The sequence below is a fragment of the Ambystoma mexicanum genome, chromosome 4p (assembly GCF_040938575.1).
Source record: "Ambystoma mexicanum isolate Mex_15411 chromosome 4p, UKY_AmexF1_1, whole genome shotgun sequence".
NCBI classification, from domain to species: Eukaryota; Metazoa; Chordata; class Amphibia; order Caudata; family Ambystomatidae; genus Ambystoma; species Ambystoma mexicanum.
In genome coordinates, this window is record NC_090927.1 from 138,858,673 (window position 1) to 138,879,425 (window position 20,753).

The 20,753-nt window shown below is 45.7% G+C and overlaps 1 protein-coding gene across 1 annotated transcript in view; it reads right to left on the bottom strand.

The window, feature by feature from the left end:
* The window catches only part of LOC138453075 (adhesion G-protein coupled receptor F3-like), a 124,738-nt gene that overhangs the window by 48,856 nt on the left and 55,129 nt on the right, over window positions 1-20,753 (bottom strand). The window contains exon 4 of the mRNA XM_069605581.1: window positions 10,400-10,453. Within this exon, the coding sequence (XP_069461682.1) occupies window positions 10,400-10,453 (54 nt within the window). The remainder of the gene's footprint in view (window positions 1-10,399; window positions 10,454-20,753) is intronic.

Here is a 20,753-nt window from a genome sequence, read left to right on the forward strand (position 1 = left end):
CACACTGAAATTATATAAGAATACTTAAAGAAAGAACATGTAACTGAAGAAACAAAAGTAAACATACATACAAGTAAGAAGAAACCATATATACAAAGAAGAAGAAGATACGTAACCAGATAATTAGTGAATTTATATACTTTATTTATTTATTTATTTATTGTTCACTTGTTAGGCAATTATACAGGGAGCAAATATTGTTTCAAAGCGCCCACAGGGCAACAGGGAGAGGACAGTGGGATGATAGACAATATAAATGAAAAACAGACAATATAAGAAGAGACAATGGGGAGGGAAAAACAAACTTACTATGCCTTGTGAGTGTTCAGAACGTGCAAGTGCAGATGGAGAGGGATATGGGATAGGTGCTGTGGTGCTCAGGGAGAGCAGCAGGTAAAGTGCTATGAAAAAGTAAGTACAAACATCCGGTGGTGGAGGGTGAGCCGAGGCAAGTGCAGAGGATAGACAGCAGCTGAGGTGATACGATGTGGGAGGTCAGGGCCCTGAGAATGCATAAGGGCCCGGCACACCAATCAAGCTACTGTGGGATTAGCAGGGGAGAGAGGGAGATAAAGAGGAAGGTCTTCTTCTGGAATTTAAGAAGGTCCTGCTGAAGATGTAGAGGGAGGCGGAGGCTGTTCCAAAGACAGGAGCCAGCTGAGGTAATCGATCGAACACCTGCCCTCTGTTTAGCAAAATACTTTACACACAAGGAATTGGTGCAAGAGGAGCGCAGGGATCTAGATGGGGAATATTTAGACAGAAAGAGTTGCAGATAATGTGGTCCACAGCCCCACACAGCCTTGTGGATGATGCATAAGCATCTGAATGTAATCTGTGCTGCTACCGGCACCCAGTGAAGACTTTGTAGGGCAGGCGAGATGCGGTCCCTGGGCTTGAGGCCAAGGTTAAGTCTCTCTGGCCTTTTCTGAATTAGCTGTAAAGGTCGCAGAGTGGATGAAGGTAGATTCAGGAGGAGGCTATTGCAATAGTCAAGCTGGAGAGAACCAGAGCCCCGGTAACATTGAGTGTCTGGGGAAGGTAAGGAAAGGTAGACTTCTTGGCTGTGTCCTGAATGTGAGGGAGCCGGGGGAGAGCCCATGGAAGAAGGCCAGAGTGAAGTCTGGTGCCAGGCTCCCAATAGGAAGGATCTTTGTTTTGCTGGCATTGAGGCAGAGATCATTGGAAGAGCACCAGGCCTGGATAGCAGAGAATGATGGAGGGTGCAAGGGCGTCTGCAGCAAGTTTGAAGAAGAGTTGTGTGTCGTCAGTATAGCACTGGAAGTTGGTGGAGAAGGAGGAGATGATGGGTGCCAGTAGTGTAAGGTTGATGCTAAAGAGCCAAGCGAGAGAATGGAGCTTTGGGGGATGCCACAGGTGGAGAAGGCAGTAGGGGAGGAGAAGGTACCCAGTATGACTTTGAATGAGTGGTCAGTTAGGAAGGAGGTCAGCCAGTCCATTGCCTGCTCTGAGATACCTAGGGTGTCATGGAGCCTTTTTTATGAGGATGGGGTGGTTGACTGTGTCAAATGCAGAAGAGAGATTAAGGAGGATGAGGACAGCAGGGGAGTTGGAATTAAGGGATGCAAGCAGTTCTTCATGGGTGTTCAGAAGAGCAGTTCCTGTGCCTCTGAATGCTCGGAATCCAGATTGATGGTCGTGAAGCCCGCCAATAAGTTCAGTGTGAAAGTTAAGTTGGGGTAGGGCCAAGTTCTCAAGCAGTTTCCCTAGGAAGGGGGTGATGGAGTTGGGGTGATAGTTGACTGGACAGGAAGGGTCTGCTGTTGTGTTATTTAGCAGTGGGCGCACAAGGGAGTGCTTGAGGAAGGATGGAAAAGAACCAGTAGCAAAGGAATGGTTACAGAGATCAGCGAGAGCAGGGGCTAGAGAGAAAATGTTTCCCTTGATGGTTCTAGATGAGCAAGGGGCAACCTCTTTGGAAGAGACCTTCATGGAGTTGACAACCCTAGTGAATTCTTCCAGTGAGACAGAGGGGAAGGAGGAAAAAGGAGGAAAGGGGGTGAGTGGTCAGGGGAGGTAAGGGGGGGAGCGGTGGATTGGAAGAGTGTGTGACAAGGCTGTTCAGGATTTCCTGAGTTTTGGTGGTGAAGTGAGTGGAAAGTGTGTTGCAAAGGGCCTGAGAAGGAGTAGGGGCAGGGGATACTGCAGACGGGTTGGCAAGTTCCCCGCAGATTTTGAAAAGTTGTTGGACATGCTAGATACTCGTGCCTGAATGTAGGCACGATAGAGAGTCTGTAATGCCTTTGGAGCAGGCGGCAGGCCAGTTTGTCAGTGGGTGAACCTGAGGTTTGCCACTTCCATTTTGCAGCTCTGCACTTACGTTTCAGGTCTGCAAGTTCAGAGTAATACCAAGTGTTACGCTTGGAGGTGGGTTTCAGGAGGATCCTCATGACTGGGGCAAAGGTGTCAAGGGTGTTGGTGATGGATAGGTAGAGGTTGTTGAGAGCAGAGTCAATGGTAGAAGCTGAGTTAGGCGGGCAAGGGAGGATGAAGGTGGAAGTGAAGGCAGCAGTTGACTCTCATTTCATTGGACGGATGTTTGTGAACAAGGTTGGCAGGGCTTTTGGAGGCCATAGGGACCCAGGTGGGAGGAGAGAAGAGAATGGTCATACCAGGAGTGAGGGGTGACCAGAGGAGATGAGAGAGGGAGGTTGGAGTTGATGAGAGTGTCCAGAGTGAGTGCGGCAGAGTGGGTTGGACCAGAAGGAAGAATGGAGAGGGATAGAGAGGTGCAGAGGTCAATGAAGAGAGTGAATGCTGTACACATGCAGTCTAATTGGATGTTAATGTCACACAGGAGTAGTAATTTGGAAGTGGTTGAGAGTAAGGAGGAGCAGAAATCATCCCCCTACCTCTATGTTTCAGAGAGAAACATAGAGGTAGCGGTTGGAGGCCGGTAAATGGTAGCGATGGTCAGAGTGGAGGAGGGAGAGATGATCAATTTGCATACTAGGCTCTCAAAGCACGGATATAGCTGAGTCGGTAGGATGGAAGAGGGAATCCACTTAGGGAAAATTAAGGCAACCCCACTGCCAGCACGGTGAGGTCAAGGCTTGGAGGTGATCTTACAGCTGTCAGGTAAGAGAGAGTCAAAGGCAGTAACTGAGCTGGCATTGAACCAGGTCTCAGTGAGTGCGAGAATGTCAAGGTCAGTGTCTTCAAGAAGTAGGCCGATGTCAGCAGAGTGTTTGTTGGCTAAGTGTGCATTGAGGATCGCCAGGTGGAGATGAACGCTGCCTTTGAAAGTTTTTTGAGGTGGAGTACAGGGGCATGGTACTTCAATCAGTGATGGCGGAGCAGGAGCAGGGAGTGAAGTAGGGTGATAGGGGGAGAAGGAAGTTGATGAGAGACAGCAGGATTGGGTCAAAGAGAAGGAGGTTGGTCTGACGGCCCTGAACCAGGATGGTGCCCATGAAGTAGACATTAATGCAGCAGAGAGATGAGAAGAAGCCTGCCAAGAGGACTTCCCACTTGGTGCCGCCATTACTGGGAGAGGAAAAGAAAGGGGAGAGAGTAGAGATGGGATGAGATATCTATAGGTCTGGAGATGGTACAGAGAAGAGGATGTCAGTGAAGATTTCTCTTGAGGATGCACTGGCATAGGTGTCTGCGATTCGGAGTCCAGGGTTTGCACCAAGGATGTTTTATTTGTGCTTTTTCCATCCAGATTTTGTGAAAGTGTAGCAGTTAGAGAAGACGGAGGGATGGAGAGTGCCATCTCAGAGCCAGAGGAAAGATGCGAGAAGGCAGAGAAAGAAAGAGGGCAGGGGTTGAGGGGCTGCAATACACAGTCCTGACCTTACTCACAGGTGGGCTGGTTGTTGTAAAGGAGGGCACAATATAATGCAGAGCAGTAGGATTAAGCAAAACTCTTTTTTTAAACAGAAGAAGCAATGCAGCAAAGTGGGTACAAGATGAGAGCACACCAACTCGATTCAATTTTTAAGAAACATTCACACAGCAATGCAGGATGTGAGCACACCTAGATGCGATTTTTAAGAGAAACTGGAATTAAAACACTGCAGCATGAAGTGAAAGCAAAAGGATGTGAGAGCTAAGGAAGCAAAGACAATGAAGGAACAGTTGACCATGCAGCACAAGTGGAGAAGTGTCAGGTGATAGTTCAATGAGAACATCAGGAGTGGCACAGGCAAGGGTCAAAGATACCTTTGGCAGGCAAACGGAGCACACCGCCATCACTCAGGTAATTGCAGAAGAAAGGACGCCACAGTCAAAGGTCGAGTGTAGGATGCGCCCAGCAGCATGCCGCATTGTTTGCTTGCAGTAGGATGGGGTGGGGGACAGCCGAGCCCAGTCAGGCCTGGATGTGGCCCTTCATTGTAGGGGCCAGCTCCCACCTCCCGGTGTCCCTGATTGTATGAAGTAGATGTGAGGGAGCCAATCAAAGGGGACCAGGCTTCAGGACAAAAGGATGGCTCTGAAGCCGTAAGCAGGGACGGCCATCTTGGAGAGTCTCCACGACCAGCAGAAGTCAATTAAAAAATATTGTAAAATTCCCCTAAAAGCATCTTAAGCAACACATATGCATCAGGAAAATAAACATTATGCTGAAAAAGAATTTTAGCAGCACTTGATTGAATTTAGTGTGGTGTGTTCACGTGGCAAATCATGAATAAATGCACATTGCTTTAAAAAAAAAAAAGATGCAAAATGTATGAAAAGGATGCAGGGAATGTGGCTGGTGGTTTTTCTGAGCCCAATTGGGCTTACCTTGCTGGAATGCTGCTCAAGATGAGGGAGGAGGCAGAGGGGCTGGAGGGAGCTCGATGTTCTGCTGCTTCTTGGAAAAAACGCAGAAATGCAAAGTAGATGAGACATATTGAAGCTTGCTGCAGTAGAAAACATAACACGGGTGAAGCGGCCATGTTGAAATGATGGACGTCGGCTTTCAATGATAGTAAGTGAAGAGCTCGAAAGAGGGAGACCAGAGCTGCAGAGCTGGCAGATGCTGGAAATACAAATTCATGCACGAACAAAGAATAGCTGCTGGCCAGAGATCAAGGATGCCACAGCAGGAAGCTACTGAGGGGGACAACGAGAGTTACAGAGACTAAGCAATATACGCAGGACATATTTCTCTCAGATTAAGTAAATAGGCGAACATTTATGAGTGGCATGTATTGACAATAAAGATGCAGAAAAGCCTATGGGAGATAGAACAGCCAGGTCTCCCAAGGTCGAAGAGGGTAATGACATCTGAAATAAATGAATCGAAATGCACTAAATAAAAGGCGAAATGGACAAAATCGTGGTCTCTTCACACGTGGTGCAAGACCAGACAACAAGGCCTATTCATAAGCCCTGGCCAAAGATAACAATGTACCTTAAATCCCTTTAATGTTCCAGAGACATGAACATCCAGCAAGGTCAAGTACAGAGCACAGGCCTTGGCTGAAGGCTTGGCTGATAAGACATGGTAGAACTAATTGGGCAAGTAGGCAGTTGTCTGATGTTGTTCTCTGCACCAGAGTTTCATTTTGTTTACATGCTGCTAGTGAGCCGAGTGTCCAAGGTTGGGAAAAAATGCCAACCAATCAGAGGGCGTATGCAACGATGTGCATGCAATGTTTCATGAGCCAATCTGCTACTGTTGTACTGCTATAATCTGTATTATATGTAGATAGAGTGAGGTTTGAGGCTTGCCTGCCAGAGAAGGGTCAGCCAATAAAGTTATTAACACTTATAGACACTATAAGTAGATATGCTGCCCTAACCAATCCATACACCTGATAGGTTTTACTATTTGCCACATAGGATGATGTCATAGCTGATGAACATTGAGGTATAAAGTCTTCATTGTGGGTGTGTGGACTACAATTTGTTTTTTGCCAGATTGACCTACTTTATTAAATTGATAATAAAGCAGTACTTTGCCATATTCTTTGAGTCTGTCCGGTCATTTGGGTCCAAGATTATTTGTTATGGTAATACCACTCTGCGCATAGACACGCCCAAATAAACGCTACTGCACAACCTTCTTCACAGCGTGTAGGGGCACGCTTCATTTACTCGTCATTGCCCTAATTTGTGGGATGAAGGTTAGGCCCCTCTCCACTAATTTACCAAGATGATTTGCTCTCTTGATTAGGGAATTTGGGCTCCCATGGAAAATGGCCAGCTGAAGGGAGGCAAAGGGCTCTGTGGGCTCCCACAGAGTACAACCTGTATCATTGAACCATAGAGGTACAGACTGATCATCTAATCCTGTAGAGAGGTAGAGTTTAGGGCCTAACATATATTTCTGTAGAGAGTGAGAGATGTAGAGACTAGTGCCGATCATCTATTCCTGTAGAGCGGTATAGACTAGAGTTGATCATCTATTCCTGTAGAAATGCAGAGACTAGCGCTGATCATCTATTCCTGTAGAGAGGTAGAGACTGGGGTCAATCACTTATTTTTGTAGAGAGTTAGAGAGTAGCATCAAACATTTATTCCTGTAGAGAGGTAGAGACTATGGCCAATCATGTATTCCTGAAGAATATTGCACCTTGAAACACATTGTGTACTAGCTGTCTCCGGCCACGCGTTGCTGTGGCTCAGTCTGGTTAAATGGAAAAGAAAGAAAAGAGAAAGCGCTCGTTTCTAATATGTTTAATTTCACAATGCTTGTGGGTATACAATATTTTTTGTTGTTCCATTGTCTGTGCAGATATAGATAATGGGCCTCATCACGAGTTGGGCTGTAGCCCTTAAATGCGGTGGTAACGGAATTACAGCCGCATTTAAGGGCTGGCCCTATCACGAGTTGGGCGCTAAATGGGCTGTTTTACCTCCAGCCTTTCTCTGGAGGTGAAAATCCCCTGTTTTCGGCTGTATCACCACCGGCTGTATTAGCCTGCATAATTAGCGCTGAAAATACCCCATTGAATCCAATGGACCCAATGGGGAATGGGGATTTACCGTTAACACCCAACTCGTGATCCGGCGGTAATACAGCCGGACCGGTCGGTGCTAGGGCTATTACAGTCGGCGGTATTACAGCCGGGAATACAGCCCAACTCGTGATGAGGCCCATTGTCTGGTTTGCCGACTGTAGAACACGCAACATATAGCTGTCCATGTGAGAAGCAATCTGTGTCTAGTTCTAAACAGCACAATTCTAAAGATTGGCCTTGAGCTTTGTTGATGGTGATTGCAAATGCAAGTTGGCATGAATTGAGCTGTTACGATTTCTGCGCCGAACTACGTCATTTGGAAGCATGAGTTGTATTGCCTGATGTTAGATAGGAAATGCTTTGATTCAGCGGTATATCCCTCAAGCAAAGTTTTAATGGTGTGGTTGTTCTCCAAGTTAAGGAAGTTTAATCGTCCCAGCGGCTCAACACGTTCCTTTCGTTTCTCGAATAAATTTCAGAGCCTTGCAATAAAGACACACTTCAGTCATAGTGCCGATAAGAATTTGCTGGCTCAAACTACAATTATCAGCTGGGTTGTACCGGTATGCAAGGTGATTGTAATCGTGTGATTGCTGATCTGCTGTTTCTCGTTGAAGTCTTTCAGCCACTCTTAGCCTGTCACGTTCATTCTGTTGAGAACGAAGCCAATCTGAAGCTGCAGAATGCGATCGCCGTGCTTGCAACCGTACATCCTGATGTCTGGCTGCACGTCGCTGTGCTGCTTCCTCGGCAAATATTTGAGCCATTCTAAATCAGAAACATTGAAATGGAATCGTAAAATATTTAGTATAGCGTGTGTTGCTTTTACGTCCACCAGATGGTGCTGTTTTTCAGTAAAATATTTAGTATATCATGTGTTGCTTTTACGTCCAAAAGAGGGTGCTGTTTTTCAGAAAAAGCATGTTTTTACCTGTCACAGGTATGACATTGATGTATAGTAGGTATATAAAAACATGCGCCTATTCAAATACAATGTCGTGTCAAAATTTCAAAGCAATCGGTGAAGAACGTTCTGAGATTTAAGATTTTGAACAAACGAACATTTACATTTTTATTTATATAGATAGGTGCATTATAAATACCTTATAAATAAAATAAAAAATAGAGAGGTAGAGAACATCTATTCCTGTAGAGATATAGAGATTAGCACCAATCATCTATTCCTGTAGAGAGATAGAGACTAGCACTGAACATGTATTCCTGTTGATAAGTAGAGACTAGCACCAATGATCTATCCCTGTAGAGAGGTAGAGACTAGAGCAGATCATCTATTCCTGTAGAGGTGGTAGAGACTAGCGCTGAGCATGCATTCCTGTAGAGATATAGAGACTATCACCAATCATCTATTCCTGTAGAGATGTAGAGACTAGCACCAATCATCTATTCCTGAATGGAGGCAGAGGCTAGCACCAATCATCTATTCCTGAAGAGAGGTAGAGACTAGAGCAGAACATCTGATCGAGTAGAGGTAGAGACTAGCACCAATCATCTATTCCTGTAGAGAGGTAGAGAATAGCACCAATTAACTATTCCTGAAGAGAGGTAGAGACTAGAGCAGATCATCCATTTCGTAGAGAGGTAAAGACTAGCACCAATCATCTATTGCTGAAGAGCAGCATAGACTAGAGCAGATCCTTTGTTCCCGTAGAGGTAGAGACTAGCACTAATAATCTATTCCTAGAGAGAGATAGAGACTAGCACCAATCATCTATTCTCGTAGAGAGGTAGAGATTAGCACCAATCATCTACTCCTGAAGAGAGGTAGAGACTAGAGCAGATCATCTATTTTCGTAGCGAGGTAAAGACTAGCACCACTCATCTATTCCTGAAGAGAGGTAGAGACTAGCGCCGAACATCTACTCCTTTAGAGATGTAGAGACTAGCACCAATCATCTATTCCTGAAGGGAGGCAGAGACTAGCACCAATCATCTATTCCTGAAGAGAGGTAGAGACTAGAGCAGAACATCTGTTCCTGTAGAGGTAGAGACTAGCAACAATCATCTATTCCTATAGAGAGATAGAGACTAGCACCAATCATCTCTTCCTGTAGAGAGGTAGAGACTAGCACCAATTAACTATTCCTGAAGAGAGGTAGAGACTAGAGCAGATCATCCATTTCATAGAGAGGTAAAGACTAGCACCAATCATCTATTCCTGAAGGGAGGTAGAGACTAGCACCAATCATCTATTGCTTAAGAGATGCAGAGACTAGAGCAGATCCTCTGTTCCCGTAGAAGTAGAGACTAGCACTAATAATCTATTCCTAGAGAGAGATAGAGACTAGCACCAATCATCCATTCTCGTAGAGAGGTAGAGACTAGCACCAATTATCTATTCCTGAAGAGAGGTAGAGACTAGCGCCGAACATCTATTTCTGAAGAGAAGTAGAGACTAGCGCTGATCATCTATTCCTGTAGAGATGTAGAGACTAGCACCAATGATCTATGCCTGAAGAGAGGTAGAGACTAGCACCAATCATCTATTCCTGAAGAGAGGTAGAGACTAGAGGAGATAATCAATTCTCTTAGAGAGGTAGAGACTAGCGCCGAACATCTATTCCTGCAGAAAGGTAGCGATGAGGGCCAATCATCTACTCCTGGATTAGTTCCAGGAAGTTAGGCAATTTGACTTGTTGTCTGCTGTCTTCTCTTAGGAGCCTCTTCAGCTGCAAATCATCGAGCTAGAGATGGAATAGGATGCTAAGGATGTTGATGCTTAACCCATTAACACACCAGTGACATAGAGAAGAGCCTTGGGGGATGATGTTGGAACACATGTTTAGATACTGTCTCACTGTGTGCTGTAAAGTATAGGTCACTCTCAACAATGGTTCCTAGAATGCAGATGTTCTCAACAGCCAATGGCCTATGTATTATTGGAGACTTGATACAGTGGGGACATTAAAGAATGAATTGGCACTGTCAGTATTATTGGGGACTTTCATACCCCTAGGCATTAATTAAAACTTAATATCAATGAGATAAATACAGCCTGAAAGTGTTTGGGCTCAGCAACTTTCAAAACACACATAACATACATTCACCTAGGACAGCATTGTGTAACATGCATGGTGGAGTGTCGCAACATGAAGCCTGGAAGACGGTGACATGTTGCAACCTAACATAACCACCAATGGCGCTTTTATCTTAAAGACCAAGGCAGGCAGAAGCCTAAAATGTTCTAATCGTATCAACACTACATATTAAAGCACCATCAATCAAGACGTCTAATAAACACAAACTTGAATAAAACCCCAGATTTTGTATAGATAAACATTGTGATGAAACTGTTGCATGTATGTTTTCTTGCAGTTGTCCAGTTACCAAATATTTAATTGAAAGACATTTTTGCCTGAGTAACTTTAGTCTGTTATCAAGCTAGTTGAATGTACCTTTATTTGTTATTTACATTGAAAGAAGATATGTTTTTCCATGAATAAGACTACCTGAAATTGACTTACTGAGCTTTTTTCAGGAGGGTCTTTGGCGAAGCGTCTCTTGAGAAGATCCATCACCTGGAGATGAGCAGAAACAGAGCATCATTGTCGGATTCCGTCGAAAAATGTCACATTTTAGAATGCAAACACGCAAGCATGGCAGGCCTCTGCTCTGTACAACAAACACACATGTGGGTAAACAGCTCACTTGGCTGCTTTTGTGAAACAAGCTTAACTGAACTGTAAATATACTTCTCTGTATGCCCTGCTCGACTGTGGAACTCCCTTCCGCGCTCTCTACGCTTGGTACAGGATCATCTCACCTTTCGACGCAAGCTCAAGACTTCTCTTTTTCCTCTTGGTTTGTCTTTGGTTCTGTTTTTGCTGCTGTTTTTCACTCTCTCTGCCTAGCGCCCTGATGCCCTTTGCTGATGTATGATGAGCTCTATACATTTCCCTTACATAACATAACTCTGCGCGCTTAATGGACACTGAACACTGTGGCAATCCAACCACATTATAAGGGTTCCATGTCTTAACATCGCGGCAAAAATGGCCGTGATTACAAAATATTGCGGCAAAAATGCTGTGGTTTTTTGCGCCACAGTCATGTAAAGGAAGCGGGGACACCCCTGCAACCCCCAGACCCATCATAACATTTAAGGGGAGGAAGGGACACCCCCACAACCCCCACTACCCTTAAATGGTATAATGGGGTACACCTTTACCGGGTCAAACCACAGCATTTTTGCAGTAATTTTTTTTACCAGTGACATTTCTGCCTCGATTTTATTACCTGATACCATTATCAGGCTGAGAGCTTGTGAGTGTGTCCCTGTGAAAGAAAAGAAAGTGTAACACTTAGCTCATTGTAGAGTGTCTATTGCGTGTGAGCCTATCTCTGAGAATCAACAGGATGATGTGCGTCTGGGGGGCTTACAGCATATATTCGATGATTAAATAGGGGGAACAGTCCTTGCAATACCGAATGTATAACCGGCATACTATTAGCGTTGCATAGAAAAGTTCACATTTACAGCTACTGGGCAACATGTAACAGTGCTGAAACGGTGGTGGAAGAGCAGGGGTGGTCTGTGGAGTGTGGTAGTCAGAAGCCATGCTGGTCTGAGTGGGTACCGGGGTGTATCACAAAGGTTCCATGTCATTTTATCGTCAGGCATTTCAAAGCCTGCAATTTAAACATGTTTGACAGTTCATTGATTTTTTTGTTGTTGTTTTTTTGGGGTGGGGTGTCCCCCAAACCCCTCCTACACCTATTTTTAACTATACCCAGCGCCCCCAACCACTTATCTGCCCTTTCCCACCCAGCCCAAAACTTCGATGAATTGTCAAACACGTTTAAACTGCAGGCTTTGAAATGCCTGACGATGAAAGAACGTCGTACCATCACAAAGGATGTAAAGAAGAGGTAATTGATCTGTTTTCTGAATTGTGCAGTGGTGGGAGTGAGTATGAGTTGGTGCGTATCGGGTTCCACCGTCTGGAAGCTTAGTGTGAGAATGCTTGTTTCGCGGTTGTGACTTTTTGCATATCTGATGCTCTATTCAGTCCAGGTCCTGACTTCTTGTGATGCGCCGACCACCAGACCACGGCATGCCTGCCAGGTAGGAGCGAGCGTGCATGATGACAGCATTGTAAATAATCCAACTGGGCTTGACGGTGTTGAATGCGTGTGGGGTTAGCCAGCAGTTTGATGATTGTGGGCATTTTGTGGTTGTAATTGCGGAAATCTTTGGTTAATTTACATGCTGTATATTATTTATATTTAATTTCGTCATTTGTATAGCACCTTTCACCATGGGTATGGGCCAAACGCGCTGCCGGTTGAAATCCCTCGGAGGGACTGAAGTCCGAAGTATGGGAAAGTTAGGAGGTGCTAGTATGCGTGTGTGCATAATGGCCATTAAAGCTAATGAGGGCTTGGCCGAGTCCCTGTTAGCCACCCATGTCTAGTTGGCGTGTGTATGGGTGGAGAGATGTACCCTACTGAAATAAGCTGGAGGGTGTGTGTAAGAGGATAGTTATCTGTGTAGCTAAAGTTTTCACTTTTTGTTCTGAAAGGTAGCTACATTCTTATGCAAAGGTGTTGTGCATAGTGTCATTCGTGTTGTAAGTAAAAGCAGATGCGTTCGGAGTGTGGCGGCGCCTTTGGCTAATTCCAAAAGCACAGATTGCGTGAGGAAAATGCATTGGTTATGGTCCAATGAAAGCCAAGAATTGGTACATTCAGTGAAATTCTAAGACATATGGGATGATGAATTATGGTGCACCCATTCTGCCTGCATCCAGCTGTCATTGTGTGACTACATTCTAGACCCCACTTAACCATAAGGGCAGCATTCTGCCAACACCTGCATTCACTGTAGTGGAACACATTCTACAATCACCTAGAATCCATAACTTGGTCACCCTCATGGACTTGACTAAGTGCCGCACCCTGGACAACTGCACAACCCTTCCAAGTGCTGTACAATGGCTAGCACAAGAGCTCGTCAGGTGCAAAGGCTACATACAGTCTGTGCAATACAATGGCTACCCTGACACAATCCTCCAAGAGCAACACCCAGGTCTCCCTCCAGAATTATTCCAAGTGCAGCACAAAGGCTCTGCAAGAGGAGAGTGGAAAATTGGATGAAGGATGCAGGGAGTGCAACTGCGGTAAGCGATCACAGTGCGGACATGCATGTCCAGCGATGTCTCGCACGGCAGGCTTCAGTATACTGTCCCACTGAGGTATTTCTAAAACCTCTCGTTTAGGGTCAGGCTGCGTGAAAAACTAGGCACAATCAACAGAAAAAACATCACATAATTTGAGCCTTAATTTATGATTTATCATCAAAAACTGTCAGTTGCCAGGGGCTCATTTACATGGATCATTTGTGGGAAATTGTGGCTTTGAAGGCACTTTAATCCAGCAACATTGGTTAAAACTAGCAGATGCAGCGTCATTAAAATGGCGGACATTGGCCAAGAGAACTGGCCCGTTCTGTTCTGTCAGACTTGCCTTCCGGGCATTGCCCGATTTCCTTCGGGCCAGTCCAAGTCTGCTCTCGTTGATGGCCTCTTCCTGTTTGCAATTGTCAAGGAGCCAAGGCACAAAGAATTATTTGCACCAGTAGAGACTATTATGACGCGAAGGAAAAGAGATCTGGAGGAATAACCATTGATCCTCACCACATAGATGGGCCCAATCTTATGGAGGTCCATGGTAGACGGCTGCACATCTCTTCAGGTAAAAGTTTAGGAAGGTTTTATTGAACAAAAGCGACATCCGATTCTTCCTAGATTACTAAACTGTGCAATTTGTTGGGATCCCTGATTGTGAAGGTTCTTCTTGCAAGACAGAGAAGATCATTACAGTGGTGCGAGGATAAATTGGTGGCAAAGGAATTACCACAATTTTTCCCGCACTGCCATACTACGAGTATGGCCCTGAAGTAGGGGATTTACCTCCAGCATCGTGCTAGAGGTAAATCCTTCCACTTTATGTTAGAAATCACCAAAATCAGCGATTTACTGTGGCTTTAATTCTGCTGGCGGTAATTCTGCCAAAAGTGCCCCAAAAGTGCCCCAAGTGGACTTGAGAGTGAACTCTCAAATAATGGGGATTAACTCCAGCACCCCCACTTTTAAGCCAGCAGTATTTCCGCCGGACCAAGTGGCAGTAATGATAATTCTGTTGGGTGGTATTCCAGTGGATTTACCGCCAGAATACTGCCCAACTTGTAATGAGGCCCTATAGTCTCTTGCATTTAGTAGGTAGGACCTTGTGCTCTCCCACTCATCTGAGACAGCTACCAATTTGATAGCCCAAAACATAGGACACTAGGTATTTAGGACCTTTGAAGAGGAGGTAATGTGTATAATGTGAACTATTTTAAAACTGATTCTAGATTCTACTAGAAGCCATTGCAGTACCTACCGCCAAACTTGGCTCCTGATACGGCCACCATTTCAGTCGGAATTACTGCTAGATTTGGGGTGGCAGTATGGCAGAGTTAGTGCTCGCTCCTGGAGTGCTTAGGGCTCCATGGGGATCTCAAATTACCGTGGTAATTCCTCCAGTTATTTTGTGGTAAAGTGGAGGATTTACCTCTAGAACCTTGCAGAGGTAATTCCTCCATTTGATAGACATACATGTAAAATCGTAGTGCAGTAAAAAAAAGGCAGTAATTCTGTTACGCCTCAAAAAATTGCAGTAACGAAATGACTGACATTAAAGAGCCCAATTGTGCCATATACTTAACATGGCCCATGCGCTGAACGTTTCCATCTGTTGAAAGACCCTCAAATCTTTCCCAGCAAGCTACTGTTTCTTTCAGAGACCACCTGGAGACATTGGAATACACGGTTCTGACCAGTCCAAAAATAATACAAGTTATTCACCTCATTCTATAAAAGAGGAAGCACCACTTCACATAGACGGTGCTGATGACACCTATTTAAGGGATTTTTGGGCATTAACAGACAGCCTAAGTGTGGTACAGCTAGTTGGCAGATCCACACAGCGGTGGTACGGCCTTGATTGCTTTTTACTGCTCTGACAACGTAGCAATTGCATAGACACTGGAGAGGGGCTCTCACGCGCCCCTCGCGTAAAACTTTCCGTGGAGCCTAGAAGCCCATCACAATATTCTACGCCCTTGCAGATTTTCTTCCTAATATTCCTTTTTATATTTCACAATTCTTTTGATTGTTAAACCCTCCTTATGATGTGCAAAAGAATTATACGATGGCACTGGATCGTAACAAAACAACAAAACCCCTTATATAAATCTAATTGCATTGAAGGAAAACATCCATGGCTGTCAGAATCCCTTGAGGCAGCTGAACCAGATAAATGCACATGGCAAGCCAAGCCAAAAAGTCAGAACAGATAATCCTATCAACCTTGCTGACAGAAAGGGAGTTCCACAGTAGAATAGATGGGGCTCATGAGCCATAGAGGGCCTTATTCTGAATGTTCCAGGATTTCCAGACAACAACTGGGAATGATCTGGCTCACACTAAATAACTTTGCACTCAAAGTAGCTCATCTTCCAGCTAAACAATAGTCAGGATTCATGACAATTCTATGTCTAGACATAAGTCTAGACGCGCCAGCTTCTGAACTTTTACTTCCGTTTCCTTGAGATCCATTGACTCATGGCCAGTGTCCCTTCTGGGTATTGTCCTTCACACCACAGTCTTATACCCACATGTCCTGGCTAATGACGGGATGCCTTAGAGACCTTCTGCCTGCAAACCCCAATAAAGACTCACCCTCTAAGTGGACATGGCTCTTTCCCTAGAGCCACGGGCCAGTTCTGCAGTGAAAACAAGATTTTTCTATCCCAGATCTCTTAAATGCTGCTTCTCTTGTTTGGCCTGGGAACACAGAGCCAGGCTGTAGTGTGATTGGTCCACTCGAGGCTGGACTATGCCAAAGGCATTTACCTCAACCTCGAAGCACAGCTTACAAACCGACTAGAGCCATTGGCTACTGATCAAAAAGTGTGTCATATTTAAGTTTCCCACCATCATCCAGTAATCACTTACAGGTCTGGAACCCTCTTTCACCCCAACAAAATCATCCCATGTGTTCTTACATGATGCATGATGCCTTCCCATATGTTCTTACATGATGTATGATGCCTTCTTTAGTGTTGCTCCCCTAATATGTAATTCTCTCCCGCCATCATTGAGAGGTCACTCTTCTTTGCCACTGTTTAAGAGAGAGCTCAAGAACTTACTGTTCTGATGAAGAGGCCTCTTGCTCTCTCTCCGTTGTTCTACAGCTCCCTCATGTTTACTTGTTATCTGTTGTGTGTGTTTTTTGTGTGTGCCCTCACGCCTTCGGGTTAATGGATGCGCATTACAAATAAAGTAAAGTAAAGTAAAGTATTCTTTCAGCCAAGCTCAGGCTACTGACGCGGCCCAATTACCACATGTGTACCGAGCAGTGTGGGCGTCAGAGCCTTGTCTGTTTCAGACGTCCCTCTTGGAGATTTCTTCCGAGCAGTCATCTGACTTACCGTTAATCATGTATTTTTTCAGACATAAATTACAAACTTCACAAAATAACTGCCAATTGTTCGAATCCATTTCTCAACAGATCAGTGCCAGCCATCCAGCCACCTGGTTTATACAAAGCTCTCTATAAGATTAATTTACATAACCTAACACGCACCTTTGCATCTTTTCACTACCAGGAAAGCCATGCGGAAAAACACGAATCCACAATGCCTGTGCACCAGATGTGCAGATAAGCCACATCTGACAAGAATAAGCATGAAACACAAGCAAGGAACCTCATTGCCAAGGTGAAAACCAAACAAAAACATATGAAGGGGAATCTGAAAAAGATGCGCTTTCAGAAGAAATGACAAAGCCTGACCTGGTCTTTTCAAAGCTGATTAGGCAAGAGCACCAACGCTCCAGCTTTGCCACTCAAGAATCAATACAAGTGAAGATGAAGAGGAAGAAGAAGGTGAAGAACAAGAACAAGAAAAACAAGCACAAGAACAAGAGTGGCCCTTGAGATTTCAACCTTGAAGCTCTGCACTGTACCAGTAGCTCGAGGTTGGGGTTGCTGAGCCCTGAGCCCTCTATCCGAGCAATGCATCTATCTATCTATATATATTCAGTGAAAACACTTTGTTAAAGGGACGTTATGGTTAATTTGCACAAATAAAAACCTATGAAATTCAGTGAAAAAATGTTGGTAAAGGGACGTCATGGTTACAAGTAAAATCTAAAAAAAACAGAAATTCACGATTTATGGTAAGCAGAACCAGAACCCGTGCCACCACTGTGCACTGCTAAGACTAACACTCAGGACATCAAAGGTGGCATCACAAATTGCATTGATGGCATCACTGATGACCTCCTTGGCCAACTAACGCCCAATCTCTACTACCACCTTTCTTGGGAAACTACTGGAGAAGTTGCTCTTCCTCCAACTGACCCATCACAATGAACTCGCTGGTTGACTCCATGACCATCAAACTGGTTTTCAAGCATCCAGAGACACGGAAACTGCTCTCCTGAACACTTGTGAAAAACTGCTTGCAAATATCGATTCCAACTCTCCTGATGTTCTCGTTCTCCTTGACCTCTCTTCTACCTTTGACGCAGTCAACCACTCTTTCCTCATAAAACGGCTCCAAGATACCCTTGGCATCTCAGACCGACCATTGGATTGGCTGACCTCCTTCATCACTGACCATCCTTCCCAGGTGTACCTGGGTTCTTTCTCTTCCCCCACCACTCTCTCTACATGTGGTGTTCCCCAGGACTCTATACTCTTACCTTGGCTTTTCAACATCTACTTTGCACCCCCCGCTCGCCTGATCTCCTCCTTCTCTCCTCCTTCTCTCCTCCTTCTCTCCTCCTTCTCTCCTCATTTCCAGTGTTATGCGGATAACACACAACTCTTCTTCAAGCTCCCCTCTTCCCTCCATAATTCCTGATTGCCTGTCTGCTATTCAGTGCTGGTGTACATCTAACGATCTCGGTCTTCATGCCAGTAAGACAGAGATCCTTCCTATCAGGACACCTGCTCCCCGTTTCTCTCCAGCACTCTGGCCACTCTTTATGGGCTATTCCCCTTCTCCTTTCACTGATGCCAGAAACCTTGGGGTCATCTTCAGCTCCTCTCTCTCCTTTACTCCTCACATTCCGGACCTTGCCATGAAGGCCCACTTTCAACTTCACCTCCTCAGAGGCCTTCTACCTTTCCTCACCTGCCCCAGAAGCTCAATGTCTCTAGAGCTTTGTTCCTCTCCAGGCTGGATTACTGCAACAGCCTCTTCCTCAACCTACCCCTTTTCTCCTTTCACCCCCTTCAACTGATCCAGAATAGGGCTGTGAGACTTATCCTTGGCCTCAAGCCCAGGGACCATATCTCTGCAGCCTTAAAATCTCTTTGCTGGCATCCGGTGGTTGCAAGGATCAAATTCAAGACCCTCTGCATCATCCACAAGGCTTTCTGGGGCCTGGGGCCATGCTATCTGCATCTTTCTCTTGCTAAATACTCTTCGCTTATCTTGCTCCAACTCTCTGGTGATCATACGTTCTCCAAGCAGAGAGCTGGTGGCAGATCTCTCTCCTCGGCTTGCTCTCTCCTATGGAATCGCCTCCCTCCCTCTCTCTGAACCAGAGCACCTCAAGGTCCACAAACAGAGCAAGACCTTTCTTTTCTCCACCTCCTTCCCTCTCTCCCTCCCTTGCTAATCCACCTCACTGCCACTGAGACTGACGGCGTGGTTCACTCTGCATCCAACAGGGCCAGGCTATCTGCCCAGTCACCACCAGCATCATCTCTTGCACTGCCCGCTGGGCCCACACCTGAAGGCTAGTCATTAGACTAGACTTTAAGAAAAACACTGAAATACAGCAGAAGAACACAGTTCAAAAGCCCACCTAGATTAGACTTTGAGTAAAACACTGAAATGCAGCAGATGAACACAGTTCAAAAGCACACCTAGATTCGACTTAAAGCAAAACACTAAAATGCAGCAGAAGAACACAGTTCAAAAGCACACCTAGATTTGACTTAAAAAGCACAACTCTGACATGCAGCAGAAGAACACAATTCAAAAGCACCCCCAGATTCGTCTTTAAGCAAAACATTAAAATGCAGCAGAAGAACAGTCAGTATACATAAGGCAGCAGCATTTAGCTGTATGGTTCAGGAAGTGAAGGAGGGCTTCTGAAAATGATTTAGAGACAGAGAATACAGCAGATCATCAAGGCAGTGCATGAAAAAGGCATCTCAATTTCAGAAACAAGCCCACATGTGAGAGGCAGCATTTGGCTTGACATGCAAGGTGGATCATACGCAGCAGATTTCTTAGAGGCATGTAAAGGCAGTGGCAGTGGTACTTGACAAAGCAGGAAAGTTAGCAGAGAGCATGGCTGGGTGTCTTCTGATGAAGTATAGAATGTCCTAGGGGGTCGCCATGGGGCAGGGGCAGGCAGTCAATCAAGTCCTGCATGGATGCGTGTCATGTCGATGAGGGCCGCAGTGGAGGCACGCATTTGTGTGGAGAAACGATGCACGCAAAGTCAAGTCGGGAGTGCAGGCAAAGTACACGGCCAGTGGTCTTTTTCTGAGAGGGCCAGTTGACCCCTTATAGGTGGTGCTGTGTAGCGGGCAGCCAGTGCAAAAATGGCAAGTCAAAGGTTTACAGCGCTTAGTTGTGGCTCAGTGATATAGCGAGGCGTCCTCTGGGTTCTCCAAGGCCCAGACAGGGTCAGACAGGGAGGGAGCAGGCCCTTAGATAAGGCCCTTTTAGGGGGCAAGTGATCACCGGCCGGCTCCTTTCCCCAGCACCAGGAAGTAGTGCGGAGGAGCCAATCAGTGCAGGGCTCGTCCCTGCACAGATCAGCTACTGCAGTTGCCGCGCAGGTGGCCATGTTTAACAATGTCCCTCGCTGGGTCTTCAATAATGGTGGAACCGCCAAAGTACGGTGGACAGTGGATGTTGGAGACCCCCAATTAGCAAAAGAAAAGCATACCTTGCATGTCTGCTATGCTGGTGGGGTTCCTAGTTCTGCTCTATTAGGGGCAGGTGCACCTCTTTCGTCAACCACCCCTCCCCTCCAAGAGCTGAGCTCATATACGCCTAGGGCGATACTGCAGCTCGTCTCTGGTTGTTACCGAGAGAAAACTGTATTTGGGACTCATTCTCCAGACCATGTGTGGCTAGTGAAACAAGCATTGGCAAAGCCAACACTTTAGGTGTTTACTGCTGTACTTTGCATTTTGCATTTATAGGCATCAGGGTGCAAAAAGGAGAGTGCACAGTTTCAGAGCAGGATGTGATAAGGGGTGCAGGTGTCCAAGAGAATGAGAGGGGGAATAGAGCAAGAGAGGAAGCCATTGAGAGAGGTTGACATTGATGATGAGCAAGAAGACATATGAGTGAGTGAGAGTGAGATGGTAAGAAATAAATCAAGAGTGTGAGAGGAAGGAAGAGGGGGGTGAATAGAGGGGGTAGGGTAAGTGAGACAGTAGAAGGGGTAGAGTGGGTCGGGCTAGAGCGAGGCGGTAGGATAGATGGGTGGTGGTAGAGAGAGTGTTTGTGTGGGTAGCTGGGGGCAGACAGAGTGGGGGTGGAGTGAATGGCTGAGGGTAGAGAGAGTGGGGATGGGGTGGGTAGGCTGAGGGTAGAGAGAGTTGGGGTGTAGTGGGTGGGATGGGTAGAGAGAGTGTGGGAAGACTGAATGGGGCAGAGTGAGAGAAGGTGGTAGGTTGGTAGATGGAGGAAGAGAGTGGGGTGGATTGGGTGGGGGTAGAAAGAGTTGGGGTATGGTAGACAGAGTGAGGGTACAGTGGGCAGGTGGTGGTATTTTGTTAGGGGCAGACAACATG